At 37.1% G+C, this 12,614-nt stretch overlaps 1 protein-coding gene across 2 annotated transcripts; it reads right to left on the bottom strand.

The window, feature by feature from the left end:
- Positions 1 to 2,074: 2,074 nt before the first annotated feature.
- LOC103979063 (F-box/LRR-repeat protein 4) lies at positions 2,075 to 12,346 on the bottom strand. 2 transcript variants are annotated; one of them, XM_009395086.3, is made up of 8 exons: positions 11,936 to 12,346; positions 10,753 to 10,974; positions 9,476 to 9,882; positions 8,385 to 8,570; positions 5,618 to 5,810; positions 4,897 to 4,973; positions 4,148 to 4,298; positions 2,075 to 2,611 (listed from the first exon to the last, which is right to left on the bottom strand). In XM_009395086.3, exons 1-8 carry the CDS (start codon positions 12,218 to 12,220, stop codon positions 2,315 to 2,317), a joined length of 1,818 nt encoding a protein of 605 aa, XP_009393361.2. In that variant the 5' UTR covers positions 12,221 to 12,346; the 3' UTR covers positions 2,075 to 2,314. The 2 variants fall into 2 exon arrangements, with proteins under 2 accessions (XP_009393361.2, XP_018679640.2); XM_018824095.2 differs by having other exon boundaries at positions 8,385 to 8,498.
- Between the last annotated feature and the right edge of the window lie 268 nt (positions 12,347 to 12,614).

The following is a 12,614-nucleotide window of genomic DNA, read 5'->3' as shown; positions in this document are numbered from 1 at the left end:
TCAAATTAGGTCACATCGATCAAAGTCCAACTAATTTATAAGTGATGAAAGAATGTAAATTTTCATGCCTAGAACCCAAGAGATCTCCCATGCCATTGGCTTCTTTTCATCATTGGGGAAACCTTTTTCTTGTTCCAAAGCAAAGATCAACATACCTCAAATACTTGGACCAGAATGGAACCCAAACTGGACCCACATTTTAGACATGAGTATGATTTGGGAGGGGCCCATGCATCCTTGTACACCCCGACAAGCCCTTTCCCTACATTTTAGCTCACATGCCATTCTTTCTGTCCCCTAAATCCTTGACACCTGGCCCGACATGTGGGGCCCTTATCTATTTGGTCTCATAATTCCCTCCCCAAACTTGAAGGAGAGACTACAAAACAGCTTCGAGTACACAAAACTCGAAGATGAAATCCATCGACGACGGTGCCAAACAGTGCTAATAACCATCGGGATGGGATGTCTGAAAGATTCGTGCAGGTATACTGATGAGACAGTGGTCCACGAGGCGTCGCACCGCGCACGCGCGCATCGATCAGCCTCGGCCAGCACTGTAGCAAATGCTGTCCCTCCCTCCCTCCCTCTTTAATCCGCCGATCCAATGGCTCCTCTCGAGTACTACTCCATGCAGTCCTTGCTGTTTTCTTTCTCGTGTTGGAGGCAAATCTATCAGATACAAGGATGTCAGCTTCTGTCGTTGTCGTTAGTTCATGTAAGATCTCAGTCACAGGCATGAAACGACGTTGGGCACAGCATCTTACGAGATGAAATCAAGATGCACAACAGCACAGCATCATGATTCGATGGGGGACCAGATCACACATACACACACACACGCATATGTATGTTTAGCTTGTATGTGCAGGCGCAGCATCCATCACTGGCCTATTTCTTCCTGTTCTTGCTTTACGTCCCCCCTTCAACCCCAAAAAATATGGAAGCATAATCACGATGCTTCATGCGCGATGGAGGCACACCACATGTCATGATTCGAGGGGACCTGCTACATATCCCGTGTTCTTCTTTCTCTTTGGAGTGTGATGTTGCTGAGGCACAGTGCACTGGCCTAGGAATAGTTCTAACATCTCAGCCATCCCCATTGATATGAGCTACGGAAGAGCTCGTTTTGTGTGTGTATATATACTGACACCTGATTGAGTGAAGCTTTAAGAGAACATTGCACTTAAGTAAATATTTTATGGTTTAGAACGACTTGTTTAGTTTTCGAGATAGAGGTGGAAACTTTTTAGCCATATATATATATATATATATATATATATATATAGAGAGAGAGAGAGAGAGAGAGAGAGAGAGAGAGAGAGAGAGAGAGAGAGGAGTCCTCCATGAACTGGGGAGTGAAGTGAGTGTGGTTCAGGGGGGGGGAGGGAGGTGGGGATGGGGAGGGATGATGGCCTCGATGCCTGCAATTCCATGCCCTGACACGATCAAAGCAGCTTACGATGGTGCCGAAAAGACGGGATGGATCTCTTGGAACTCACACACTACTTTCCTCCACCTTTTTCTATGCCACCTGCTTCCGCTGCACACTTGTACTACGTTATCTCACATGTACTTTGGAGGTGACCATGTGTGCAGAGGCCATCATGTTCGCTTATGGACACAAGATGTAAATAAATGATGCACATCATCCAGATGATGCATTACATGCATTCCTTCTGATGATGGTTGTCAATGCAGACTTGTAAGTCTGCATGGCACATGTGAAGCAGATTTGTTCATGTCGACCACCCTCTGGATTAAGCCGATGTGCAGCCTAGTCAACAGTATTTGACACAATTTTATTTCATGTCATGAATGAACCATGTTGAAAGTGCATGCTGACGCTTCATATTTCTTTCCTGTTGAAACATGAACATGTCCCAACGAGTATCTTTGAGGTGTATAACCATAGATGCAAACATGCACGCAGGTAGTTTCCACGGATGCAGTACACATGCAGTAGATATGGCAAGGTGTACCTGTATATATACCCCCACATGATACAGAACTAGTCGGATTTGTGTTGAACACAAATTCAAGTTGGAGCAGCTACTACTACAAGTCATAATGAAATAAAACTGCATGATCCAGGAAACACCCTCGTTTACCTGAATGAATTTGAATATTTTTTTCTCTCAATCAAATATCATTTTATTCATATAATCCAGCATTTATTACATACTCAAATCTACAGCACAAACGATGACCAATAAAAATCAGCAGGTTGTACTTTGAAAATGGCTTTCTGAGCTAAACGAAGTTAGCTAATCTGGTATACTTCACTTACTTTATGATGCACGCTGAGCAGCTAGAGTTCCACACAGAGGAAAGACAAGACCGAGTATGCTCTTCGCAGAGTTCGCTGGCTCACCTTCCACCTCTCTACCAGGACCTTCTTTATGTTGGCACAGCTCGAGACAACAGTTGCCACTCCGGCACCAGTCACGAGAGGGCAGTAAACCATATGGCATGTCTCAAGGCGGCTGCATCCTGTAACAAGATGGGCTAAGCCAACATCTGTTATTTGCCGACAGTGGGACAACACTATTTCCTTTAAAAGAGGGCACCCATGGCCTAACTCGGCCAGTGCCATATCACCTATGCTCTGCAAAAGACGTAGCTGATCGACTCAAACATTTATTGAAAGAGTTAATGGACAATGAATGCCAGTCATATGATATTTGCAGTAAATGCTGTCAAGCGAAATTTGCAACATGCACTACCAGGGTAATAATAGTTCAGTGAGGAAGTATGCTACTCAGACATCGATCCATTCAATTGGTAAAAAAATGAGATTATGGTTTTTGAGTTGAATGCATAAAACTAAAGAGATGAGACTAGGAAACATAATAAGGTTACCCCTTTATGATGTGGGTGCCAAAGGTTTCAGTTGGAAATGATCTCTTTGCTTACAGGGGTAAGGATGCATGGATCAACCCTCCCCAACACAATAGGAAGAGCCTCATGAACTGGACTGTACATTTTTCACATGAATGGATAAAAACTAATATCCTATAGCATAACGTATGAGAATGCAATCTAAGAGAGAGCAAAGGTGGCTGATTGTTATGTAACATTTAGTGTTTGTAAGGATCACAATGTTATGATATATTTGGGAGAAAACACATTTTATTTTATTTTTCCATTTCAGACATCTTGTGGTGGACATGCAACTACGTATTGAAGATAGAGCAAACACCCCATAAAACTGAAGTGTTATCATTCCCATCTATGTTCATAAAGAAACTGAAGGGGCAGGCCTTGGTGCAAAAACAAGGATGCTATAATATGCTGAGGCATAATGCATTGAAAATGTCAAAACAACCGCGCCACATACAAGGACAAGGCTGCCAAATATCGAATTCTCCCTAGATCTTGTGATGAACAAAGCTACATGTAACAGGTTGCCCTTTTTAACTAATCTCTACCTTGTGATGCAGCACAAATTGCTCTGATACCAATCTAATTTAAATGAGCTGCACTGATACCAACATGAAGCAGGACAAGTACATTGAGGACACTACAATTTAAAATTTGCATCGGCACAAATGCATCCACTCTTCGGATCCCTTCTCAAATATGTCTGGTTGATTAAAATTAACATCCATCAAAAACTTTCAGGCCGAAAAGCAGGAACTCAAAAAACGATTTAGCAATTTATCTATTCATTGAAGTATACAAGAAAGTGTAATAGGGATATGATGACCTTAATAATTTCCAATTTCCTAGTTCTTCAATTTTATTTATCACTGTACTTAGAAGTTAAGGATCTATTCAATTTACCAAGGCACCATAATGATTTAGTCTTCAATTGAATTTGTCTCCAATCACAATAACTGAATAAGTCATTTAAAAGTTCTAAGTTCACATAAACCACTAGAGACTTTCTTTCTGAAATGTATTATGTTTTTTATTTGTTATTAATGTTGTTTGAAAAACCTGTTGTTTCAGATGTTCACATGAATATGGTTGAATGTTTAATGCCGAATGTGACAACTTTTGGTTACATTTTTCCAGGTGCACGTGTGGATATATATATATATATATATATATATATATATATATATATATATATATATATATATATATATATATAGAGAGAGAGAGAGAGAGAGAGAGAGAGAGAGAGAGAGAGAGAGACCTGAAGAACACTGATATCCAAGTTGACAAGATCAGGGCAACCTCTTGCAATTGCTGTCAATCCAGTGTCGGTAATTAGGTGGCATCCACTAACATTCAGATGTTTGAGGGAACAACCTTGGGCAACAGCAACAAGTGCCGCATCACCAACCCTACGGATTAAGAAAAACAAAATTAAATTGATCACAACAATGATATCGTTCGTGAATGGTGATGCAATCCTCAAGTATTTATACTCATATAAAAGCTTGAAAGAATCAGTAAACCAAATAAATCTGAAAAACAGAATAAAAACAGTTGCTAAATTAGTAAATTAATATTAGCATTAGAGTTTCAACTTTGACTTGTGGAGGAAACCAAAAGAAAAGATAAGCACAAGAAAAAAAAAGTTCATGGAATAAGATGAAGCAGAAAGGAATCTAAAAGGAAGTTAACATGTAGGTTAAAGAGCGAAAAAGATATTAGCTTTCCTTCTGTGACTGATAATGTTAACTTTCCTCCTTCCTGAAAGTAGAGCCACTCCTGTTATATGTATAACCTAAAAAGAAAACAACTCCTTTTTCTCTCTGGAGTGCCCCTCCTATATGCATGAAAAAAAAAATGGAGTGCTCTCATGCTCCTGGAACTAATTAGTCCGCTGGGATAGGAAACATCAACTAATATAAATGATTGAAAAGAAAAGGTTTCACATATGTATCAACTGCCTATGGTACAAGTGTTGTCAAAAGGTTTAAATCATAAAATTCTTACCTGTCACAGAACCGGAGGCTCAAGTCAGCAAGTAATTTGCAGTTCTCACCCACAGAGATAATACCTTTATCTCCAACCTGGTAACAGAAAGGATTGAAAAAAATCAGATAATTCAAGCGGTATTTAGGAAATCCAAGGCACATGTGGTAAAATCTGACATGAATACTCATTGTCTGAAGATTTTGATAATAGATTCTGAACAGCCTAGATATGTGTTGTTACAATGCAAGAACAACCAGAAAGAAGGGTAGAAACTAACCCAGTAAATAAAACATTTACCAATTTATCATTAATTTTCTGATACCAAGCTTGCCCACCATGCTTAGCACAAATGAAGCACTAACTAATTCAAGCACTTGCAGTAAGTCCAAAAGCCATGTGACCAGAAGCTAGTATGAATAAAAACCATCTGGATGACGTTTTTCATCATAAATTCTGAACAACTAGAGGTCTTATTGAATGCAGGAACAGAGTAAAGCAACAGTAGGACATAACCAGGAATATATTACTTTGCCAATTTATCCATTGCACTTACTCCATTTTAGCACAAATGATTAATACATATCACTATTAAGAGAAATTATACTTCAGGAGTAATCAGGACAAATATGATTAACTTGATTTCAGGTTAAAATATTTGCCGAATTGGGACATAAAATTTAAACTATCAAATAAGTAATGCAAAAATCAAAACTTGAGAATAATATATCACTAATTATACCTCATAACAACGACGGACATGCAGTTTCCTTAAGCTTCTGCAACCTTGAGCTATAGCACTTATTCCATCATCATTAATGCTTGAACAATCCACCAGGTGAAGAGCTTTCAGAAGTGAGCAGCCTTTGCCAACTTCACGAAGAGCACTATTACCCATTCTTGGGCAATACAACAAAGACAGCTCCACGAGGCCTCTGTATCATTAGCATGGTACAAGTTGAAAGCAAAGGAATATAAATACAATAATTTTAGTTACATATTTTAAATATAATGATTGGCAAAGCAATGTATGCAAGTAATGTTTAGACTAGAGATAACCACTCCATATTTATGCCTGCTTTTTGCACATCTCATAATTTTTGACATATTGCCAAAGAAATAGGTTTCAACAGCTTAAGTTTTAGACAGCTTGAAACACAACATAAATGCCAAAGAAATAGGTTTCAATAGAATATTTTGCAATACCACAATATGATCATTCAAAGTATTTCAGAATTTAGATATAAGAATTGAAGAAGGTCACAAAATACCTAAGATCAATTTTGTTTTTAATTAAGAGTTAGCCATGCTCTAAATCTGACTTTAAGTAAGCAGTTTTACTGGATGTCCCCAATTCTATCACACACGGAAAACACCTTTTAATGTTCAAGCTACAGAAGAGGTAACTCCAGTACCAGTAATAAATGTACATAACTAAACTAAGATCAGCTTGGTTCTGCTCTTTTTATTTTCCCTAAAACATCACTGTGAGGACATGTTGAAATCACATTGAGTTCAGATCCTCATTCTGTATGGGTCTTTCTTCCACAGAAGCATCCTAGAAACAGTTTGCTCTACAAAAAACTGTTTGTCGATGGGAAATGTTTATCTCAATGGAAGAGACATTAGTGATTCAGAAAAGATGATAGAACTCATCAATGATGCACATCATCAGCATTTTATGACCTGAATGAGTAGGCATATGAATGAAGAATATCATGAGATTTAACATGCACATATCAACCAGATGAATCAGATCTGAGTCACATGCACAATTGTTTCAACCATTCACAACTGCACGTGGTACTTCACATCTCAGCAACAAGAAAATAATCAAAATTAACTATTAGCCCCACTTTTTATACAAATCTACACATGATCTCCTAGCAAATTATGACATTAAATTTAAAAGAAAAAACATGCATAAGCATGTGAACCTTAAGAAGGGCTTTGAAAAACGACCAAAATCCTCACATTAAAATCATGCAACAGCTTTTCTCTTTCTTGTTTCCCCAACTGATAATCATTGATTTATGTCAGCATATGTTAACAGCATGATGTACATACCTATCACCAGGGTTTGTCATGCCACGATGTACCGCCCGGTATGAGCGGCACAATACTGATCCGAAAGGGGATTGATACGCAAACCACCCTGTACCGAGTGGTCTATGTTAAACGGTCATGTATCACTCGATACAGGAGCTATACCAGTCGATAATGGTCGGATTTCGATCGATATTAATCAAGGGACATGATTAATTTGATTCAAACGATCAACGACCGATACCAATCAATTGATTTGATTTTATTCAAAAGGTTACAATTGATTTGATACCAATCAAGGCCCACAATCATATTTGTCTCAGGAGGCGCCTCGAACACATGTGGTTCATGATAATTGGACTACAACCATCACCACATTGATGCACCAATGTCATACACTGTATCAGTATACTGTATTATGCGATCAATTTTAGGATTGAGTTCAACAAACATATCAAATTGATATACAGATACATATAATCGAGGACTCCGATCCATTGCCCATGGAGTCACATCGTTCTTTTTGGTGGTAGAACCCGATATATCCATCGACCGATTACTTGATTCATTTGAATCTTAAATTTAAATTATTTAAACCATAATCTAATAATTCAAATCATTTCTATGAAGATATTCAATATCAATGAAAGGACAATCCGAAACATACCATAAAGCTACTCGTTAAAGCTTGAAAAATATATCTGCCACTATTCTTTCCTAATTTAGATTATTTTTACTAATATTAAACTAAATTTATATTTATTTCTAACTTAAACATCATAATCTAACTTTTTTTATTTTTCAAGAATTTTCGAAGCTTTTTTTTTGTCATTTTTCTGTGCTATCGGCACACCAGCTCAGATCAATAAGGCGAACCTGCCTATCACTTAAAGACAATTGAATTTCGAATCAAGAACATACTACCTAACAAAATCCTTATAGAAATACGCCACATGTCAATGAAAAAACACTTCAAAACATCACATTCAGTTGGCACCTAAGGTCAAATTTTGTTTCTCTTTTTTATCAGCTTATTAATACTTTGTTTTGCTTGGTGCAAGAAACATATGTGAATCTTTACATGATAGGTCTATGATTACCAAATGAAATATAAACCATAATTCCCAATCAAAATGGGGTATGTATACATAAATATGCATATATGTATGTATATACATACATATATGTATATGCATATACATATACATATACATATACATATACATATACATATATATATATATATACATATATATATATACATATATATATACATATACATATACATATATATATACATATATATATATACATATATATGATCAGATACTGTGATTATGAATACTTAATATTACAGAATAAACTTCAACAATAATACAATATCTAATAGCATCACCTAAGTACTTCAAAGAGAATTGTAAAGACCTGGAGATAATGCAGTACAACAAGATGGAAGGACATACAGGCATAATCGTCCAATATATTCTAGTCCAGATGTTCCAATGTTGTGGCACCCATTAATTTCCAGATTTGTCAATTTGATGCAGCCGCGAGCAATAGCTTCAAGACTTTGATCGCTTAAGAGATAACAGTCACTGAGAGTCAGATCTCTTAGCTTTTTGCACCCATTCCCAATAGCATAAAGGCTCCTACATGATTTTGACAAAAAAAACACATGCACACGCATGATGCAGACAATTCAGCTGTGATATATGAATATTGCATTTTGCATATCATGACAATGGCCTTGATACATCACGTAGCAAAAATAATAACTTGATTATACTATAGTCGATAACCCCTATCTACCTTTCCTCTATGTGCTCTTTTACTGGGATAAGAAGCAGGTAGGATATATGAAAGGCATCATATAACCAATAAAAGGTTCTCAACCTTAGCACCACATTTGAGCACATACATCAGAAATTAAATTAGGAGATAATGTTATGGTGGAAAGTGTCATCCGTCATTTAAAGGATATCCAATCCCTTGAGACTTCTTATGCAGTGATAATCTTTCATCTATGTATGTGCTTTTGATTTCACTACATAGACGTCCTTTACTATAAAGTAGATAGAACAGGTAGAACACCAAATTCTAATGTTATTTATCCATATAAAAAAAATTAACACGTTGTGTAAGTGTAGCTATGCTATATCATATATTATAAATTGGTTATTTATGAAAAAACCATCAAAATTGCTTGTATGGAGCTTCAGAAATTGAAAGTGGTAAAACAATTTAGGCAGTTATATCGTCAAAGAAAGAGAAAGCAGCAAATTTGTAACAGGGAGGCTATGTCCTCAAGAGAATGCATAAGCAAGAATCTATTATGCAGATGAGATTGGCAATCATCTGCAGAAGCATCTGCTTGTTCGAAAGGTTTTATCCTAAAAGTTCATAGAAGCAAATCAAACTAGTAACATTATTTAGTTCCTTATATTGTCTTAGAAGCCAATTTGAAGCAGCAAATAGTCCCAGTTGTCCATTGTTCAAACTTTTATGGTATACTAGGATGGACTAGGTGGGGAGGTGGGGAAGTAGAGATAATTGCCTGTCAGTAAATCTCTGGAAGCTGTACAAAGCCAATTGTTCCAGTAAAGAACAATACGAACCCACAGCTTGTAGAGATTCATCTGAAATATTAACACACTGCAGTTTCAAAGCCTTCAAGGATCGACAACCTTGAGCTACTGAAATTACTCCTGTATTTCTCATCAACTCCGAGTCCAGCGATAAGTTCTCCAGAAACTTGCAGTGAGATGCAACAGCTTGCAAGGAAACATCAGAAATCCAAGCACATGCTGCAATGCCAAGAGATTTCAGTGAACTGCCATGGCTTTGCGCAAATCCAACCAAACCTGTATCCGTCAAGCCTTCGCAAAAGCGTAGATTCAAATCTTCAAGTTGCTTACAATTCTGACCAAGTGCAATAAGACCTTTATCTCCAACATAGCAACCCTAATCATAAAATTAATCTAAGCTTGTTAAGTCAAATACTTTCAACATAAACAATAAATATACCAATCTAAAAAAATAATAATGTAAACAAACAAAAGAACAAATTCCAATGAAGAAATCTTATCCATTTTTGTACTCATCATGAGATCATGTATATAGAAGCTATTGCATCTTCTGCACAAAGACTACATAATATGTCTAGAAGGTATGACATCAGATGCTGCCTAAAGCTATCTGTGAAGCACGATAACTAAAATATGTAAATGCAAAGAGAACAATATACTCAGAACTATGCAGTGATTGATGCTCGTTGCATTTGTCAACAAAGAGTTAAAACCAAATCTCTTTTCTCTTTCAATAAAAAGTTTCAATGCATAGTCAGACTATTCTCCTAATAACCTATAGGACAATAATCAATTAGCAAACATCTGGTTAGTTAACAATTGCTATCATGAATCAAACATCTTTTATATAATTCTACAAGATATTTAAAGGTTAAGGTCATAACATTTTGCTTTACTAAAATTCACTCACAAGATGGCAAGTCCACCAACCATAGCAAAGTGATAATACAAAAATATATGACATCATCTGTAAATAGTGTGACAAGCTTTTTGTTGTACAGTTCAAAATATTAACTTAAACATGATCCTAGATAAACTTTTCTTAAAGTAAATTGAGATCCAAACAACCACAGAAGCCATAATCATTACAACTGCTTTCATAACATCACAAAGCTTTGATATAGTTTATCATCTGATGCTTTCCATGTTGAGCAAGAACTGTGTGTGTGTATATATATATATCTCAAAGATTTAAAGCATTATGACTTAAGTTATAAGTTTCATAGTCGGCAAGACAAAACTGCACCTGCAGGTCCACAGATTTTAGAAATTTGCAGTTCTCCGCAACTGTTGTCAATCCCAAAGATGTGATGCTGGAGCACCAAATAAAACTTAGCTTCTCAAGTCCTTTGCAACTCTTGGCAAGCAATGCAAGACCAGCATCAGATAAACAAAACCGCTCCAGCTCATTTTCCACATATATTTCCTCAGTTGCATGTTTAGGTTTTGGGAGGGTATGTCTCTTCCTCTGCATTATTAATGCCAACAATAAATATCAGCAGTCTGAACCAAGAAGTAGCAACAGTGTAGATATGCAAACTTTCATGCTCAGTTCAAACAGCCTAGTGTATGTATGGGAACCAATTTGAACAGTTTTATAATATTCTAGATTTAACTTATATCTAGTCTGATTATACATACTTAACAGTTTCAGAAAAAATTCTTCTTACTTTGTCTTAACTTGGGTAATTGATTTAGTCTCGAGGAATTTTAGATAAGGAAAGCAATATCCCAGACCCTCCAGCCCATTTGTTGTTGTTAGTTCTTTCTAACAGGCATGCATATGCATACACGCACACACACACACACACACCAAAAAGCAAAATAACAAGAACTTTATTCACTTGTCCTAGCTGAATATTCTTTCTAATACTCTCAGTGACAATGAAAAAAACAAAATTATTTTGTCCTTGCTGTTTGTTCTTTCTAATACTCTCAGTTACTACTTAAGGTTCATAATTTGTCTCGCAAATAATAATAAGAGAAAGAAATAGATTTTCATAAATGTTTTTTCTTAACCATTCACCAGCAGAGTCTCAGATGGCAAATACAGAAGATTTATTCTATCTCATAACCTAAATTTTACACACACATGCAAATGTACGTCATTTAATCATGCTATAAATGATTATTTTAAAAAATATAAACATTCAGCATTCAAAATGACATAGATTTCGCATATCATATTGCCAAGACTAGAAAATCTGCAGCGATCAATTGCTATGGAAGAATGAGCCTCCTCTCGACGCCTCAAGAAACAAATTTCTTCACAACAATTAAACAAAATGTCACACTCAACAACAATGGGAAGGAGAGGACCATGGTGGCTAAAGGGCGGCTCGTCCATGGTATCGTCTAGAATGTTATATACAAACCAGGATCAGATCTTAATATCAAAATCTAAGATATATAAGCTTGATATCAATTACCTTGGAAGGCGGTGATCTTTGCGGCTGGACCGTAGTCACCGGGAGGCGCTCATCTATATAAACATTCCGGAGCCCCGTGAACCGGCGGACGACGAGATCCACCAGTTGATCGGCAGTCCCGGACGCTCCGATCCTTATCGTGCAGCGGCAGGCCCGCTCGAGCCTGCGCCACTTCCGGCAGACCAGGGAGCAAGCGTCCCGGTCCGATTTGGCCTCGACGTGACGAAAGATCTCCATGATGAGCTCGTCGGGTAGGAATGTGTTAACGAGATCGCAGCCCTTCATCGCGGAGGTGAGTTTGGGATCGAATTCGGTCACCGGTAATGGAGAATTGGGGGAACGCAGACAACCCTAGGCGAAGACTGGACGCAACGCTTCCTGCCGAGCGACCGAATTGGGAAGGGGGGAGACGGCAGGTAGCCTTTATACTTTATAGGAGGGATTTGTTTCCCGGAATTTTTGGACACTGATCCCTGACAAGAAAAATACACATTGGCGTATACGTACACGCGACGAAATATTTATGCTCCAAAATAGAATATTAAACGCTCTCAAAAAAGAAAAAAGAAATAGTATATTTAAATGTTTAATTGATGTATCAAATTAAGTACATTGGAATTTTAGGTCCTTTATGTTTAATTTAGACATTGCACCAATCTTGATGTTCCTATCCCGAATG

The sequence above is a fragment of the Musa acuminata genome, chromosome BXJ3-3 (genome assembly GCF_036884655.1).
Source record: "Musa acuminata AAA Group cultivar baxijiao chromosome BXJ3-3, Cavendish_Baxijiao_AAA, whole genome shotgun sequence".
In the NCBI taxonomy this organism is placed as follows: Eukaryota; Viridiplantae; Streptophyta; class Magnoliopsida; order Zingiberales; family Musaceae; genus Musa; species Musa acuminata.
The sequence above is the reverse complement of the archived record's forward strand: the minus strand, read 5'-3'. Positions and strand labels throughout refer to the sequence as shown.

Excerpts from the sequence above, each read along its gene's own strand:
- LOC103979063 (XM_009395086.3), bottom strand. The coding sequence starts at position 12,220 with ATGAAGGGCTGCGATCTCGTTAACACATTCCTACCCGACGAGCTCATC. Across the intron at positions 10,975-11,935 it reads AAAGATCACCGCCTTCCAAG|AGGAAGAGACATACCCTCCC; the intron begins GTAATTGATATC and ends TTAATAATGCAG. Across the intron at positions 2,612-4,147 it reads TGGATATCAGTGTTCTTCAG|AGCATAGGTGATATGGCACT; the intron begins GTCTCTCTCTCT and ends CGTCTTTTGCAG.